Genomic DNA, 15,065 nt, shown 5'->3' with positions numbered 1-15,065 from the left:
TGCGACAGAAATTGATGAAATTTGTAACTTCCACCAACAATAGAGAGGACTATTGTCGGAATCGACATAATTCTAGGTCACAAGATAAAGGAACGTCTAATTTATATGCGTGGCAAATTTGAAGAGGCAATAAACTTATTATTGAGATATCATGACAGCCAATTGGAGAAGCACAGTTTTCCGTTAAAATTAGGTCCTAGGTATAACTGTCCGTGTCAGTTCAATGAATTCCGGCATAATATTCTTCGCACCTGGATGCTCTGTTCGCTGCAGAAATTTATTTCAGACTACATTCGCAAGAAATCATTTATAATTCGCACGAGTAACAAACGCTTCTCGAGAAGTCAATAGTTTGTGCACTATTCACATCTGCTCCTACTCAATCTCATTATAAAAATCATTGAAACATTTTTATTTGCGCTTCTAGATTCTACGAATGTTAACTACGTAGTAGAAAATTTAAAATATACGTTTTGTAGATCTATAGTAGTTATACACACATGCTGAAAATTTCATCGAAATCGATTAACATACACACGAGCTACACGAATTAGAAAATCATAGTTTTTCGCGACTTTTGGTCAGTTTCTGCTTAAAATCCGCAGATTCTTACATCTTTCGATGCGTGTCGTTTTTTCCTGCGTCAACCGATTTCGATGAAATTTTCAGCTTCTGCATAACTAACATAGACCTACAAAACGCATATTTTAAATTTTCATTACTGGCTCTAATACAAATGTTATAAACGGTGCCTCTTTTACTTTCTCATGTAATTCTTAGCAATTGCAATTTTTTCAAAATCTTTTTTGCACGTAATTATTAAATCAATTCTTCTAATTGCTAAAAAAAAGTCAGGTCATTTGGTCCTAACATAAAAAAGTTAAAATGTAAAACTGTTTTAAAGTGCATTCAAATATTTTCGCGGTTCACTTTACAAAATAGCATCAGCAAAAACACTGTGCTATGCCATTCGCTTACCTCGCAGCCTCTTATAAATGTCTGTTCACAGGAAAATCGTTCCTGCAGCGAATGTCCTATAACTAAAAGACTATTTACAATTGCAGTTGTATAACGCCATATAGCGCTGCATGATTTTAATAAACTGTAACTGTTTGTTGCGAACGTATTATCGGTGTGACTAGCCATACATTTTGTCTTTTAACAAATTTTCTTTTTATATCCATGTTATTGATAGACTGCGGACATTTGTGCACGTTAAACATACGAGAATTACACGGCGTTTATGTACGTAAAGTATGCTAATATGTACGAAGAGTATGCAAAGTATGTCAACAATATGTACAATATAGGTTTACCATATGCAATACAATATTTAACAGTATATATTTAACAATACTTTTCCGATTATTCTGGTAGGTTATAGAGTTTCCATCGCAATAAAATATAAGTATATTCTGGAAATTTTTGTAGTTGTTGATTGACGACACTTGTCTGAGGATTATTATTTATATATATCCACAGAACAAAAAACCGTTCCAGATTATATTAACGGTCCGTTAACATTGACATAAACCAGGCGTGTTCAGATCGTAGCTCACAATCGGAGACAAACTCAAAGAATACCCCCACTTCTCCCTAGTTGCTCCAAGCACTATGGCCGCTACGGGGAGCGAGACTCGCGAGCGGGAGAAGTGGGGGTACTCCTTGAGAATAATGCCTCCGATCGAGCTACGACGTGGACATGCCATAAACCACAAAAAGAAAATTAAATTACTAGAAACGTTGAATGTGAAAACATTGATATTAGTGAATTTACAGTAACGTACACATTCGTTTATATACTTTCCGAATAAAAATCGATTTATATTAACTTTAACAGAAAATATGAGATTTTATATACAACTTGAATAAATAAATGTAACAGCTTTCTGTGAACGAATCTGTAAACGATTATTTCTAATGGTAATTGCTTAGTGGATCACACGAAGTTTGAAATAATGACGATATTTTCGTTATCTCCTGTGATTAAACAGTATCACAAGGTTCGGCGGACTGATGCGATGTTTTGATTAAAATTTTGCACGAAAAGTAAACCATATTCGTAGATTTCAAAAAAAAAAAAAAATAAACAGAAATATGATAATTTGGTAAACACTGCGTGCACCGATCGATGAAATGTTCACGAATTTTGTAGTACAGGCTAGTGACGTTCCCACATAGTCGTATTTTTTAACCATTTAACACCAATGCTACCACTGCTGGTCAAATGATTTAATATTTCTGCTATATATGCTTTCTGCTGGTAAATTTCTTTCTCCAAGCACATATTGTCATAAAAATTGCAGAACATTTAAATAAATAGAGTATTGTCATTATGTAAGCTAAAAATTTTAATCGCTTTTAGTGCTCGGTCGGTTTAGCGTTAATTTCAACGTAAAAGTAGTCGCCGATCTCTGAAGTCCACTTTACGTCAAGTTACGAGAAAAAATAGCGCCCGTCTCGATGGTAATTCGTCCTCGCAGGCATAATTGCTATTTAAGTAGGAACTACGAGATGTTTGGCCTCGGCAGACGTTGTTCTCGTTTCTCTTTCACGGCTCTTAGAGCTGCACACCGAGGGAAAGATAAAAAAAAAAAGAGGAAGCGAAGAGGGAGGTAAAGAGGAAGAGGAAATCACTAGAACGGAAGGGAGCATCGTAAATAGGCGGCACTAACGGTGAGAAAGCGAGAGGAAAGCGAGGTAAACTCGAGAATTACTGCAGGAGGCTCTAGCAGCCACAACGGAGGAACGTCTGAAAAAATTATTCGATTTTAGCGTTGCCCAGAACCTTAATTATTATTAATTAATATTAATTGTTAATTGCGGTTAACGATTGAAGTAGAAATTTATTCGTCAATTGTTGATTAAATTTTTGCCCAACTCTCATCTGGAAAAATCGCTAATAGTTCCATATTACACAAATAATTATTGAACAGTTGCTTTCGTACTTACCATATTTTTGAAAGATATTATATTACACTCTGAAGCCGGCAAAACTGGCCTGATTATACATCCCAGTTAACAAACATTTAAGGACACACGTCCTAGTTAATAAAATTTCAGTGGAAAATATTAAATATGATGCATAGGAAAAGAATTATTAATCCAATTTGTACGTTGATTAGATTATATTATTTCGGCAAGAGAAATCATGCACTTTAGACAACAGACGTTGCGGTGTTGTAACGGCAAACACATTTAACAAACAACGATATTTTGAACAAAGTTTCACACCAATCTGTTTGTTCCAATGGATGAAGTTCCTGATAAAAAGATGGAAAGATCGCAAAATTCGTTTCCTCGTTTTAAAGTTACGTTACTACTTTCATGTAACAGTAAAGTATATTTTGTTAGGAACTTTTATTCAATTGCTACCACATACCAGGAAGTTAACTACCATTACGATATGCAATGGGTAAGAAGGGAAACTAGATATGATTGAAAGGATAACATGTAATTATATGAAAACGAGCAGTTGAAGTTGTGTGCTACGATATTTTAAAACTATTTTAATGTTCCTACTCTCTCTTTTAAATGTGACCCGCTTGTTTTTGTCACTGATTATTATTTTTGACCTACAACATTTCTTAAGGAGTGCACATTATCAGACAGTTCTTATTAAAAACAGGTTTAAAACAAATGCATAGAAGTTCACCTCGCGCGCTGCGCATTCATGAATGCATATCTATGGCATTATGCAAGCGTGTTAAAACCGGCTATTGTTTGGTACACGAGCAAACGCAAAAACGTAGTTGAAACTAGTTTGTTCTATCGTCACCTCGTTTGTTTTCCGAGCTTAATTCATAAAACGTATCTTCGTGGATTGACTTGATATTACAGTAAAGTCTTCATCTAACAATAAGCCAGATCCTCTGTCCGTGCTCCGGCATAGATCGTGTAGCGCTACTATTTTTTGTGACCGCACCGAAGGTGGAGGGGATAGGCGAACTCGCTAATATATCGTACTGTAATTTACTGTAATTTATTTCCATGTTGATATAAATTAGTGGAACTACTAAAGAATCTGGAGAAGATTATAAAATTGTGTTTCTTATCCTTTATAATGCTTGTCTTTCTTAAATTGTCACCTGAAAAGAACGAGAACTTTTAGTAATATTAGAAAAGTCTAATGAGAGTAACTTGGAGAGAAAGTTGAAATTTAAAAAAAAATTATTCTCCTATTCTAGTTCCATAGATATCATTCTCGAAATATTTCGCACGAAAGAAAATTCTGCTTTTTTCCACTTCTGAAATCGTACTGCAACAGAAATAAAAAATTACGTGTGTTTCGGTTGACCTACTCTACCATCAAGTTTTATAATTATCTAAGTTTCCGGGTTCTCCAGCCTTTCCTGTTAGCTAACAAACACTGGCAGAGAAAGTAACTTTTGAATTCATTTAACGGCTTCGTTATCTTAAAAATATTAATTATTAATATATTATTATATATTTCTATTATATTAATATATTATTAATTATTTGCTTTATTAAGTAAACGAAAAAGAAATAGATCTTTTTAAAGTTGGTAAACTCCGGTTTCACCACCTCTTAATTTATACACTAAATGCTTCGAAGCGGAAACGTATTTTAGAAAATGTCCACCATTCCAATCCGAGGTGCATTGATCGAAACGAAATCGGAATACCGAAGGTATGATGAGTGATCGTCACGAAACCGAGAATTTATGCTAAGCAGAACAGTTTCGACGTTAATCAGAGCGTTACTAGTTAACCGAGTTCTTTTTTCATTGTGTTTTTCTTTCATTTTTCTCCTGTCTTAATTCTTCTCTCGTCTTGCTTTCTTCTTGTGCCAATAGCTTCCTTTTCCATAAAAACGGTTCCAGCCTTTGTACACCAACATTGTCGCAACTGAACTTGCAGCAGAAACGATCTAGCATTATCGAAACCTCTCGGTGCGTAAAATTATCGTCAACGTCAACGCAATGCGTCGCTCACGTACAAGGACTGACCAAACAATTTTAACTTCTATTATCAAGTGATTACGAAGAAAAGAATCTTGCAGATTTGTTCCCACCATCTTCAGTTTTATATACATTGAGTGTAAAAAGTATTCGTACGCCCTTTAAAATAGAATAACTTTTTTATAATTGTACGAAACAAGCTGACTTTTTATAATCAATTAGAAGCATTGGTTTATGAAATGATATGCAAAAAAGATTTTCGAAAAATTATAATTTACAAGGTTACTTTCAAGAAAATTTAGAATATATGTTTCGTAGATCTATACATAGTAGTTACACACATGCTGAAAATTTCATCGAAATCGATTAACATACACACGAGCTACAAGTGGTTAAAAATGGTGGAAATCGTATTTTTACACGACTTAAAATCTGCTTAAAATCTTTTTTCCTGTGTCAACCGATTTCGATGAGATCTTCAGCATGTATATAACTAACATGGATCTACAAAACATATATTTTAAATTTTCATTGAGAGCCCAAATAAAAAAGTTTTAGAAAATGCCTTTTTTATTTTTGCATGTAACCTTGTAAATTATAATTTTTGGTTAATCTTCTTTGCATATCATTTCGTAAACCAATGCTTCTATTTGATTATAGAAAGTCAAGTCGTTTGGTACAATTATAAAAAAGTTATTCTATTTTAAAGGGCTTACGAATATACGTTGTACACTCACTGTATTACATTTAGTTTCGGAAAGATCTTTTCAATTTTGCGCTCCTCGAAAATAATTGCATAAAAGATCGTAGAATTCAAACAAATAATGTAGCACATTCTGACTTATTTCATGATATCGCTAGTAACCTAACAGTCGATGCGACTTAAAACTATGAATGAAAAACATGGTTCTTTCATTTTTGTTTTACTGTTTAAATCGGCAAATTTCGTTTCATTTATAATTCTACATTTTAGAGATATACAACAGGAACAGAAAGAAATAAAATGTTCGACAGTATTTAGAACCAAAAAGTTGGTGAAATTTCACTCTGAAGGACGTATGAAGGTTAAGAGTTTGTTTTGATTTTATTAAGCGGTCTTGAGAAAAGTTTTCCTTATTTTTCTTTTTGTTATTTAAGGAAAGAATATATGTTTCGAGATAATATAAATGTGTCGAGATGCGAGTAAGTTACGGTTAGACATTGAATGGAAGAAGTCAGTCTTATAAATCAAGGTTATTGCACTCGTGGAGCGTTTACTGCGGTGAAAATATTCAATTGATATCGGAAGGTAGAACCCAGACGTCATAAATTGTTGATGTTGGCACCAAAATCTCGGTAGGGTTTGCCAAAGAGTTCCTAAAGCAGTCGTGAAGACTGGAAATTCAAAAAACCCTCTGAGAAGCATATTTAATCCTCCGATAGTTCAACCGATTTTAATGAAACTTATGTGAGAGATAGCTCCTAGGAAAATATTTGTTTATCGTCCATCGGCCCCCTTGAAGGATTGAAAACTTATTGTTTATACTTATAACAGTCAAAATCTTTTTCAATAGATTTTCGAATAGAGAATGTAATTGCATAAGAAAATTTTAGAGAAAAGTTCTCTGTTTTTAACGGATGTCTAAAAGTCTCGAATTTGTTTGCAACTCTTTTTACTAATTATTAATTCATTTTTATACAAGCACGTATCTATGAATAAAAACATGGAATATGTGTTTCTGAATCGTTTTGCGTTTGGTCATGTAACAATATTTTTCCATCTCGTGCTGAGGGAAATTAACGAGCTTGTTTTGTAGATGATAGCGTAAACTTTCTAGAATATCGTGTTGTTGATCCCAAATCTTAAGGGTTGCTTTCATCCCCTCAATGTGGACGATGACCGATACGCAAAAACACGTGTTGAATATTTTTATCCGAGGCATTTGTTAAGCTATATCCACACTGAAACAACCCCGAGAAACTTTTTATCGCCTCTTGTTGCCTCCTCGTTTTTCCACCGAATAAAAGAAGAAGAAGAAGTTAAACACGAAGAAAGTTGCGCGATGTTGCTTCACTGTGGACATAGCTTAAGAAGTAGAACCGGTAGGTCATGAACAGACGCGTCAGACGATTCCTGTTCAACAGCGCGCGTATTCGCTGAATTTACAAACTCGATTTTTCCAAAAACGAGGCGTCGAAAGAACAAAAAATTGATGCGATATTTTCAATTTATTCTACCACGTAGAATCACTCCTTTACAGTTCTACCATGAATATTACAACACTCTGTGTATTGAAATGAAAAGTCTGAACGGTTTTTGCTCGGAATCGCCGGTCAGTAAAGTGTTAAGAATCCCGTAAGCAGTTCATAATACGGATTCATAAGCACAGAATTCCGTAGACTGGTGTTCACCCCCATTCGTTTACCGTCAGCCCCTCTCTTGCGTCTTATTTGGCGCAATCCTCGTGATATCGAGCGAAACACTGTAATCCTGTTGCGCAGGTGCGAGATACTCGTCGGAAAAGGAGGATTGGGGGCGAGAGAAGGAAAGACAGAGAGAGAGAGAGGGAGAGGAGAGGGATGAGGAGAGAAACGAGATGAAACGAGACGCGATGCGACTCGGCGATCCTGCTCATTCCACAGATCGCTCCGCGCCGGTTACATGGCGATCCTAACAGTGATCATCGCGAAACTGTATACCTGTCGAGTTGTCACGTGTCACCTGCGAACGCGTCCACCCCCTGTTTCCCGCCAATAATGCGGTGCCTGCACAAAAATCGCCGGTGTGCAACTGAAACGCACCCTCCAGACACCGCATTGCGCAAATCATTGTGCAGTTGAATAAATTATCTTGATCAGTGCCGTAAGTTCGCGCTTGCGATCCGAACTCCGTGTTTCGCCGGGCCATTTTGAAAACGCTGCGTTGTTTACACTTCACCGGTTCCATCCCCGAACCCTCGTGCGCCCCGAAAAGATCATTGCGCGAATGATCCTTTCGCGGTTCTCGCTTCACCCGGGAAATAATCGTCGCGATCAACTATCACTTTCCAATTTAATCGTTGTGCTTCCGACAACTATTCGAACGCTAAATTTCAACGTAAAATGTTCAAACTGTTGTAATTTTGAAAAAGGAATCGTAGAAACGCGGATGCACTCTAAAGATTGAAGCCTCTACTTTCGCAATCCATCGTTCATCTTCTCCTAAAATGCTTCTGCTTGATATGCAGCGGATGGGAAACTGAAGACACGTTTTTTCTGTCGAAGATGAATTATTTGTAAGATATTTCATTCGAGAGATCGCTCTATCTTGACCAATATCAACAACTCAACCTTGTCTTACTGTTGAGGTTTTGTCAAGGTCATAGTATAATAGGCCGGTTGAACTCATAAACAATAAACATAGACATAAACAATATTATGTACTAAAACATATGTAGTGCCATTTTTAAAAAAATGAAGGTGACCTTCATTCTTCATGAACAAATTTCCGTAGCCGACTAAAAACTAATTCATTCTCTTTCCAACATCTTTTTACCCACCTACCGGAAGTGCCCGGAAAATCATGGCGACAGTTACGTGGGACACCCTGTACATGAAATTACCACACTCTAATCAAATATTAGCCCTTTCACTTTCGTGCCAATACTTATTTCACTGATTTACATAAGATCAAATGTATAGTATTTCTGAATTATTTTAAAGTTACTATACTTATGGGGATATAATCGAACTATACATGTGTATGTCTGTAGCAATTTCTGAAATAAAATAGAATGAACACTTAGTCGCAATGTCCAACTAACAACGTTCTTGAGAACAAATACAAAAAATACAGTAGAACTTCAATTATCCGTGCTAATTATTGGAACATGATTGTTCGGATAATACAACAATTACATAGTTTCAGTGCTGAAGTTAATCCTTATTGAAGTGTGCAGTAAATCCTGTAGCGTATGGGTTGATTTAACGCAAACTAATTCTTTATGGATAGTGTTCAGACGATAAAGAATTCGAACATCAGAGGCCCGGATAATCGAGGTACTACTGTTGTCTTCATCCAGTTAGAGCCTTTGAAATGCGATATTATCCAATGGCTGATTAGTGATGTGGAATATGAACTCTAAATGAAGTCGCGAATTAATTGATAGCGAGTGTGCGAAAATTAGTGAAAGAACGGTAGTTTCGGAGCACCCGATGCAGTTGAACGAATATAATGGCATCGTCGATGTCGCCGGTGTCTGCATCGGGGATATCAAGAGGTGCAAAAAGACGAACTGTTCTGTCCACGCGAACCGCGGTTGCTACTGCTAATGTGAACGCGACTAACGAAAACGGACTTGCTGCCAGTCCGAACGGTAGAGAGACACGTGACTCGGGCTTGTCCTCGGACAGTTCAACGCCAACGGCGGGTTCGCCGGTACCCAGGCAACGAAAAACCACCAACAATCCGCTTAATAACGCTCACATTTCCTCCATACCGCGAGCCATCGGTCATACCACAAGGTATTTTCATCCCCTTAACTCCTTGCACTCCAATTTACTAGGTGTGGGCGGATGGTACCCGGAAATTCGGATCGGGTCGGGTCTGGTCCCGAAAATTCTTGATACTCTGGTAGCGCCCAGGTACCCAGAAATTTCGGGTACCCAAAGTCAAGATCAGGTCGGGTAATGGTCTTTAAATTACAGTAAAGTCGCGATAGTTGTCAACCAGCCTGTGTTCTGCACGGACAACTATCGCGTACCGGCATTATTTCTTTATGACTGCGTCTACCGCGCCGACCGGCCGAGAGTTCAATCGAAAGCTGAACGTAGAGAAGGACAGCATGTAAATACGGATCAAGGAGAACACGCGGGCCTTTGAACTGTGCCGGAGATGGCGACTGTCCGCGTCTCTTTCTTTCCCATACGCTGTCCTTTCTTGGCCGGCAGTGGAGTGAGTAGGCACCTTACAACTATCGCATACCCGGCAGTGTTGTTAGATTGGGCGGCCTGCGCGCGTATACGCAACCAAATACAGGAACGTATGTGCGTTCTGCAGTCCTAAGCAACGGCCGGAATGCTTCAAAACTTCGTTAAACCATGCGGCACTATGTACCTTCGTGGGTAATACCGAACAACTGTAATTGCTCTTCCCCAAAAACCCTGCGCATCTGAGACCTTTCCATAAAAGAACATTTTGCGAAATTATGCGGGGGTGACCAAGGTACCCCAACTTTGTACTTCACTGACGCTAGAATCTAACAACACTGATACCCGGTCGTTGACAACTATCGCGACTTTACTGTAACTTTAAACACTTATAACTTTTGAACCATTGATCCTCCGGGATCGAAACTTGGATTTCTCACATCTTCTCGTCCAAGTCTATTGGATAACGTAAGAAAAAGGCAAAAATGTTTAGGACAAAGACAAAAATTTCTGGTTACGCAAGAGAAAGTTTACCCCAAAATTTTCGGGTGCCCGTCCACCCCTAGAATCTATGGGTTTTCGAACGGGAGATTTAGTCACATAAGAAAACTTCAAAGAAAGTACAGTGGTACTCGGTTAAATTTATTTTCAGGTAAGAGAACATAATCAAAATTTAAGAACGAAGTAAGAATGTCTCGGTTTCGTTTTTGTTTTAGAAACGATTGTGACAAAACGAACAAGGCATGGCGAAGTAGATCTGTCACCGATTCACCACGTTTTCTAGACAGCACACGGAGTCGGCCATTCGCCAGTCCTTTAAGAACATTGAGGAATGTAAGTAAATCCCGTTCAACATAGTAAATAGATGGAACGATTAAAATAAAGCAGAAAACGTAAAAATTTTCGTCGAAAAACTCATTTTCGTAAGTTCGACGATCAATAAAATTAATTAACTAAATTCCTCATAAATACAGTTAAAGTGAAAATATCTTGTTTCATGCTGTACCCGAGGATCCGGCTTTGATCAAGACTTTACTGTATTTGTGTTAATCTGATCTTGTCTGTAGAAAGTGAAATTAATTTGATTCAGGTTCAGTCACCAACCATCGACAGAATAAATGAGCTGGACATTCGGATCGACAGAGATGCGTACGCAGATATGTTTCAAGACATTGTTTCCATAAAAACAACGGTCCTGAAACTGAAGCAATTACTTCAAGGGGTATGCTAAATAACAATACACGTTCGAGTTCCTCGATTATATCAGACTTATAATCAAATATTTTGTTTATTGCAAGAACACATTCCGTTTATTTATATCGCACAATTTCGATGAGCTTCTATATTAACACACAGTTTTTTTTAATTATTTTTCATTATTATCACCAACCATGATTTATCCTTGAAGTCAGAAGAGAACGGGTTGAAGAGGGTATGTTGTATTTTTGTTTATTTATTGCACACATTTTTATATTGTATCTAATTGTTAATATTCCTTATCGAAACTGCTGAATAACGTGTGATGTATTCTTTTGTATCCACAGGCAGAAACTCTCACCCCATTCGATAATACTATAAAGGTAATTATATTTTAAAGATCTCTATAATTTAAAATCATATTAACACGTTCGCCGTCGCCCGTAGCATGCGTACAAGGTGCATGATCTTATCTATAGTTATAAAATCACATTAATCTGACATATGTCGTTATGGAAAACCATTTTATAAAAGGATACGTTTTATCTAAATGAAAGTTATAACTAGACTCCGAATTTTATGCATTTATAACAAAGATGAGCAAGTGCAATTTAAAACAGTGAAAATATTTAAAAAGATTTTGCAATTATTAATATATTATTTTCATCACATTAAAGTTATTAATGTAGAATAGAAAATATTTAGCTCCTGCATCTTGCAATTGATGCACAAACTTTTTATTTTGCATAAACTTCCGAAGTCTAGTATAACTATGAAAGGTGTCATCGAGGCAAATACTAACAGCGAACTTGTTAAATATAAAAAATTCGTTGAAGAATTACTTACTTTCATTCATGTAAACAATGAAATTTCAGAATGGCCTCTTCTACAACCTAAACGAAGGAGACACCGCAGATGTTAATACTTCCCCAGGAAGTGAAGAAAGTAGCATTGTTGATGAATTGGCTGATTTACGCAGGCAGATAGTGTTCTTGCAAGGACAAGTGGAAGACAAAGACCGAACCATACAAGTATTACAGGTAAATTGAATCACATGCCGTGTAGTCATTCTTAGCTAGCACCCCAGTAAACAAAATGCTCGATTTTGGACAGCAGGCTGTGCCAGCAGAATACCATACATCTGCGTCCGAATAAGTATCGCTTTATGCTGTCACGGTGTGCCGGCACAAACTGAGGGCAAAATGTAGGCAGTCAGGTCCTGAATTCTGCCTTCGTTGTAAAGGGCAGCACGGTCGCACTAATGTGGCGGATGCCGTTATACAGGGCAGGTCACACTAAGCGACCGTGCTGTCCTCTATAACAAAGGCAGAATTCAGGACCAAGCTGCCTTCATTCTGTCCTCTGAGCCACCACACCAGGCCAGCAGAATGCCATACATCTGCGTCCGAATAAGTATCGCTTTATGCTGGTATGGTGTGCTGTCCAAAATCGAGCAGACTCCTTGCACACTCAGCTTCGAGCATCGTTCTGCCGGCATTCTGTCCGCAATCTGCTCGCTTCGTACGATTGCAGGCTATGCCCGATATCTGCTCGAGACACACCTGACTGACACTCTCTCTGGGGTAGTATTCTATGCATAAAAAACCTACAGAAAGAATGAATAAGAGTGTTAACGTCTTTAATATACACTTTTTTAACCAGTTTTACTTGTTAGTTCCAGATGGCGAAGCTTCAAGGACCTAACAACATTGAAAGGCAAAACTGTGCAATAACCAATAGTCGTAACAATATCCTATCCATGGATACTTGCAATGCTGCAACGCAAACCGACAAGGTATATTTCCAACTGAATATTTCGCAATGATTACAGTTCACTGATTAGTAAGAAGATTTTAATAATCGGAGAGTTACTGTTGAATGTTTTCCTTCCATCTTTGCTAATTATGTTTAGTCCGAATATGGTTTGAATAATGGACCAGAAAATTATTCTTTGTTTCGCTTCCTGGCAAAAGATACACACGTAAAACAAACACTAGTTGACCACCGCACTAGTGACTAGATAACCGAAAGCAATACTACTAGTTGCTTCACACCGATACTCCATACTTCTCTCCACTTCACTATTTTGCCCACAGAATGTGTTCAATTACATCTTGATTTTTCATATTTATACACATATAGTTGTCAAGTTCTCCTATCTTTTCGTATTACTTCGTTACGTTTCCCACATTGTTTATTTATAATATGTTTAATTATGGGCACAGACACGCCCAGGATCTGCAGGTACATCACTCCTACAAACACTACCTAGGGACGGTGTTATGGGGCCTGTAGTTAGGTGAGACTTTTTTTATTTGACCTCACTCGTACACTCTATTTAATCGTAATTTGATTTTTGATACTGTTGAACGAATATAACGACATTGCTAATTTCGCAGAAAAATCTTAGAAAATATTTTTATACTATTATCAGTCGACTTTGATATTCTTATCATCCGAAACAGCTGTGTATTTCGTTCACGTTGCGAACTATGTTCCTAAGATTTTTCATTAACGCAATTGTATTCTATTGTAACGAGGACAAGAGTTAATCTATTTGCTGTCTCGAAACAAATTACAATAATACAAGTACAATTGAAAATAATTCTACAAGTCACCACTAATCTTCTGAATAAAACATGTGACACATTACATATATTTCTAATGTTTCGGTAGAATGTTTGTTATAAATAACCTATTGTTTTTGCTGCTCTGGTCATTTACCTAACTTTGGTGATTCCATGCGAGACAGCTTCAGGATCGGGAAGGTAGAGTCCGTCAGTGTGTGTGATTTAATATTGGGATACTTACTCCTTTCTGCATTAAATGCTCTTGTATTCATGCATCTTTTCTACATCAAAATCACTTATTTAATTGTTCGATACGAAAGCTTCTAGTTCCTTTTGCATGTTAGAACAATATGATAATCCTTCTCTGTTTATTTCCTTCTTTGCTGATTCGTCTAATCGTTTTTATTGCTTCTAAATGTATGTACATAGTACACACTACTTCTATTGTATAATAAGTTTGTATATATCAACCTTTTATTTTATTTGGGCTTCGTGAGCGAATCTTACGTCAACTATTATTTTCATCATTTTGCTCTATACAGAATATAGTAAAATTATATTTTACATTGTTCATCTCTGTGTTTGAATATTATAATTCGCAACCGCAGATTATTGTGTCTATAGTAACAAAATATTAACAATGTATTAACGCGTTTCGACATAGGTTTGTTTAACTTTCATTATAACACGGTACGAATGTATCTATGAAAATAAATGGAAAATATTATTCACTCGTTTTTGAAGAACAATCATTTGATGATCATTATGCTTCAATTGAAGTTTTAATCTTAAGGAAACCTCTTTTATGTATTACTTTTATTTTGTTCGTGCACATTTCCCTCCTTCGAAATTTTGGATTCGATTGCAAGCCCTAATAAGAATGTACATTAATAAAATTTCACATTTCAACAGTTCACATTGCAACCTTAATGGTTCCAACAATAGATTGTGTATACATTGAAAAGTGTAAAATCTGCTTCAAAAGTGTCTCCGTGAAGTTTTAACGTTGTTAAACATACTGATTCTCCTAGCATGTAGTATGAATAGATAAATCTGTATGATCAGTAAAAAGACACAAAGTAAATAGTTTTTTCCTCAACTATATTGTTTGGAGATTATAATGGATTTACAATTAACAATATTTCATGCTGCCTTTGATAGCCGTGTACGGTAAGTTCATTGTTCTTTTGTTCCAAATAGTTTACCATGCAATCCTTTGCGAAGAAGAATATTCGCAAGTGCCGATATAGATTTATAAGTATTATTTCATTTGATGTATAGTCTACATACAGTAAATCCTCTATAAACGCAAAAGCCTCGGGGGGATTCGTTTACATTTATCGTAGACGGGTCACTATTTGTTTGAGCTTCAAAGTCCGAGCCGAACGTAAAGGACAGCGCGTGTAAAGAGAGACCGCGCGCGGCCGAAGCGAATGCGACTCTCCGCGTCTCTTTCTTTTCCATACGCTGTTCTTCTTTGCGCCCGAAAT

At 36.8% G+C, this 15,065-nt stretch overlaps 1 protein-coding gene across 9 annotated transcripts in view; it reads left to right on the top strand.

Moving 5' to 3' along the window:
• The window catches only part of LOC143217054 (uncharacterized), a 73,054-nt gene that overhangs the window by 48,660 nt on the left and 9,329 nt on the right, over window positions 1–15,065 (top strand). For 4 of the 9 annotated variants that reach the window (XM_076440775.1, XM_076440765.1, XM_076440806.1 and 1 more), the window contains 7 exons: window positions 10,525–10,642; window positions 10,899–11,030; window positions 11,217–11,240; window positions 11,353–11,388; window positions 11,881–12,045; window positions 12,681–12,800; window positions 13,231–13,304. In XM_076440775.1, coding sequence (XP_076296890.1) covers window positions 10,525–10,642; window positions 10,899–11,030; window positions 11,217–11,240; window positions 11,353–11,388; window positions 11,881–12,045; window positions 12,681–12,800; window positions 13,231–13,304 — 669 coding nt within the window. Of the gene's footprint in view, window positions 1–10,524; window positions 10,643–10,898; window positions 11,031–11,216; window positions 11,241–11,352; window positions 11,389–11,880; window positions 12,046–12,680; window positions 12,801–13,230; window positions 13,305–13,757; window positions 14,746–15,065 lie in introns of all 9 variants that reach the window. The other 5 variants (XM_076440816.1, XR_013010713.1, XM_076440826.1 and 2 more) reach the window with 5 other exon arrangements.

This window comes from Lasioglossum baleicum, chromosome 2 (assembly GCF_051020765.1).
Source record: "Lasioglossum baleicum chromosome 2, iyLasBale1, whole genome shotgun sequence".
Classification (NCBI taxonomy): domain Eukaryota; kingdom Metazoa; phylum Arthropoda; class Insecta; order Hymenoptera; family Halictidae; genus Lasioglossum; species Lasioglossum baleicum.
This window is presented reverse-complemented; position numbering and strand designations above follow the sequence as displayed.